This window comes from Otolemur garnettii, unplaced genomic scaffold (genome assembly GCF_000181295.1).
Source record: "Otolemur garnettii isolate 467f Iridium unplaced genomic scaffold, OtoGar3 scaffold00048, whole genome shotgun sequence".
Lineage (NCBI taxonomy): Eukaryota > Metazoa > Chordata > Mammalia > Primates > Galagidae > Otolemur > Otolemur garnettii.
Genome location: NW_003852443.1, coordinates 8,923,446 through 8,927,160, shown reverse-complemented (window position 1 = coordinate 8,927,160; position 3,715 = coordinate 8,923,446). Strand labels below are relative to the sequence as shown.

The window sequence follows — 3,715 nt, the reverse complement described above, 5'->3', positions numbered from 1 at the left end:
AAATAAAAGTTAACCTTTTAGTTAACCTTAAAGGCCTTAAAATCTGAAAGAAAATTTGTTTTTATTTGTACTGTCAACCCAAATTGATACCTTGTTCTTTTGATAGTCCAATCTTTTATCTAGACAGTTAGGCCTTTTTTGTTATAATCTGGAAAAAAAATCAGACCTAATAATCCAAAAAGCTATTTGTTTCCATTAAAGTTTGAAACATTTTAAATAGTAAAATCTATTCTTGCGTAGTTGAAATTTTTATTTCTGTGTTTGGTTAGGTGGCTATTTAACACATTTTACCCTCCTCCCTTACTGGAGGGGAGCATCTAACATTCTGTTCACCATCCTTTGGGACCCTCCTCTATTATGAAAATATTCATTGTAATAATAAACTACTACGTGTTGAAAATGATTGGAAAGTAAAATATTCTGCCTTAGAGCACATTCTGTAATAATTGTTAAATTCAGGTTCTTTAGAAAGTATTCATGACACCTAAAAATCTTTATTCTGTGTGGTAGATAGGTAAGAATTAGTGTTTTTAGACTAAATTAGGTATATGTTATATTTTTTAAGTGGACTTTTTAGTTTTTTTTCATTAATTTATTTTTTATTAAATCACAACTGTACATTCATGCATTTATGGGGTACAATGTGCTGATTTTATATATAATTTGGAATGCTTACACCAAACTGGTTAACATAACAAGTGGGCTTCTTTAAAAGAATGATTTTCTTGTCAGAGTTCATATGCTTAGATTCTATGATCATCTTATACCAGTTAGAATATGCAAAGCCTATTTATTTGAATGGTTTTGATAAAAAGTTTTAAGTAAAATCCTGATGACTTATATTTGATTAAACTAACATTTATTTAGAGTTTGATTTTAGTTTAGTTTGATTTGAGTTGCTTAATAGTAACCAAGGAAATTATTCTACATTAAATATATGAGATATGTTTTTTAAACCAGTTTTTTTAAAAAAGCTATTCCAAGTTATTTTAAAATAATTATAAATCTAGTTAAAAATCAGATTCTGAGAAAAATAATTCAGGTGTAATGATTGAGTTCATTTTTGTCGAAAGGTACTTTGTACATTGAAACAGAAATTCCGATGCTAAATTTTCTGTAGAAGTTATATGGGAAGGAATTGCTGGTCAATGAATCTAATACATGCAAAGTATAGAGCACAAAGGTCTTTTAGAAATTGAACAACCACAATCTTAAAACTCCTTCCGATGATTTTGGAAGAGGTTATTGTCTAAATGTGTTAAATGATAGAATTGATCTATTTTAAAAAGTGTTAGACCTGAGTCACTGTCTGAAATGGACCCAAATTGAGGTATTTCAAAGGTGATTTTCCTTATTTGGATTTTGTCTGAGACACTGATCATGCAGGCCCATCCATCAGGCTTTGTTGTGACTTTAGTAGTCTGCTTATTTACTGAAAACTGTATAATATATAGATCCTAGTCTTGTTAGAAGATGGTAATGCTCTATCAATATTTAGTTACATTTTCTATTAATATTAATGATTCTCTTATGAGTGATGCATATTTTACTACTTGCTATAAACTAATTTTATTCATTTATCTAAACTTTATTTGAATTTGGTTATTCCTAATGATAGTGCCCTCAAAGTTAAAATGGTTCTCCAGTTTTTCTCAAACTTTGTAAATCTGGTACTTAAAATGTAAACATTCAAGGGACCTTTTTTATGAGGGTGAATTAACACTATAAGAAAAACACAGCTGGCAAATTGACAGTAGCATTGTTAAACAGTTCATTTCTTCTGTTCTGAGGCACCTAACATTTGGCCTAAAAGGCCATTAAAATTTTAGATTAGATTCTATTTGTATTATGTAGTAAAAAAAGTATTTCCTCTGTATTCTCTCCTTCTGTTAAATTAAATTCTTTGTGGGAAACTCTGTAAACTGCATATGGAGATTTGACTATGATTACCTTAGTTCCCTTTTAAATGCTTTCCTAATTGCATTTTGAAAGATCAGATATATATCACATATATGATTTAATGTAAATTTCTCAGCATTTTTTATGTGTACACATATAATACATACACATATGGGTTCTAGACATGATTTTCAGGTCATGTCACTGCATTCGATGTGATCATTCAATTTGTGTTCCACATCCTTACTAATTATTAATGTGAACTTAGTGAAGATATTTCACCTGATCTGATCATATTTAATATTTGAACATTTCTCCTGCTTCTGAGTTTTAAGTTCTCATACTTATTTCTGTTAACTTTGTCAAAGCTTGGTAAACTTACAAGTGATTATCAACTTCTATCTAGTCTGTTTGCAGGCTGTCTTCAATTGCAGTATACTTAGTTTAAAAAAAAAGTTCCTCCTGAGAGGGATGGGGTTTTTGTTTACTTCAGGCCAGCTGGGTAAATATTCACATTACTTTTAAATTCTTAATTTTGGAGGGGGGTTAAATAATCTATACTTACAAAAAGAGTTGCAAAAATAGCACAATACCCTTTCACTCATTGTCCCAAATGTTAAAATCTTACATAACTGTGGTATGATTATCTAAGCAAAATAAATTAGCATTGGTACAATGCTCTTAGCTAATCTCTAATTCTTTCCTTCTCTTCCTTCCTTTCCTTCCTTTCTTTGTTTTTTGGGGGGATACAGAGTCTTACTCTTTTGCCTTGCCAGAGTGTAGTGATATCATCATAGCTCACTCCTACCTTAAACTCCTGGGCTGAAGTGATTCTCCTGCCTCATCCTCCAGAGTAGCTAGGACTCTTGCAAAGACTGGTCTCAAATTCCTGAGCTCAAGCAATCTTCCTAACTCAGCCTCCAAGAGTGCTAGGATTACAGGCCAGAGCCATTGCACCCAGCTGAATCCTTTGTTATTTGTCCCACTGACTTTTTTTTCTACTTCAGGATCTGATCCAGGATTGCGTAATGTGTTTAGTTGTCATGTCTCTTTAATCTTCTCCAATCTGGAACAATTCCTTAGTCTTTCTTCATCTTTTTTTTTTTTTTTTTTGGCCAGGGCTGGGTTTGAACCTGCCACTTCTGGCATATGGGGCTGGCGCCCTACCCTTTTGAGCCACAGGCGCCGCCCAGTCTTTCTTTATCTTTCATGACCTTAATACTTTTAAAGAATACTAGCTAGTTATCTTGTAAAGTGTCTCTCAACTTGGGTTTGTCTGTTGTTTCCTTGTGACAGAATGCAACTTAGATATTTTGGCAAGAATACCACAGAAGTAATATGCTCTTCTTGGTGTATAATAGTAGGAGGAACGTAATATTGATAAGTCTCATTATTGGTAATGTTAACTTTGATCACTGGGTTAAGGCGGTGCCTACCAGGTTTCTCCATTCTAAAATTACTAGTTCTAGGAAAAATTAGCCAGGTATGGTGGCATGTGCCTATAGTTCCAACTGCTCAGTAAGCTGAGGCAGGAGGATTGTTTGAGCCCAGGAGTTTGAGGTGTCAGTGAACTATTAAAGACACCACTGCACTCTAGCTGGGAGAACAAAAGAAGTCTTTGCCTTTAAATAGATGCATACATACATAACTTTTTCTGTTGTACTTAATACTTAAATATTTGCCTTACGGGGAAAAACTTTGAGACAAAGTTTGTAAGATATACAAATATCCTATTTCTTACATTGTCTCCTATTCTTGATTCTTGATCATTATAGTTTTTATTGTGGTATTTATAATATGGTGAGTTTTTTTTTTT

General features: G+C 32.5%; 1 protein-coding gene across 1 annotated transcript in view; it reads left to right on the top strand.

Annotated features, from left to right (window-relative positions):
- AGPS (alkylglycerone phosphate synthase) overlaps positions 1-3,715 on the top strand; it is a 119,114-nt gene that overhangs the window by 92,949 nt on the left and 22,450 nt on the right. The window contains exon 18 of the mRNA XM_012806180.2: positions 2,268-2,271. Coding sequence (XP_012661634.1) covers positions 2,268-2,271 — 4 coding nt within the window. The remainder of the gene's footprint in view (positions 1-2,267; positions 2,272-3,715) is intronic.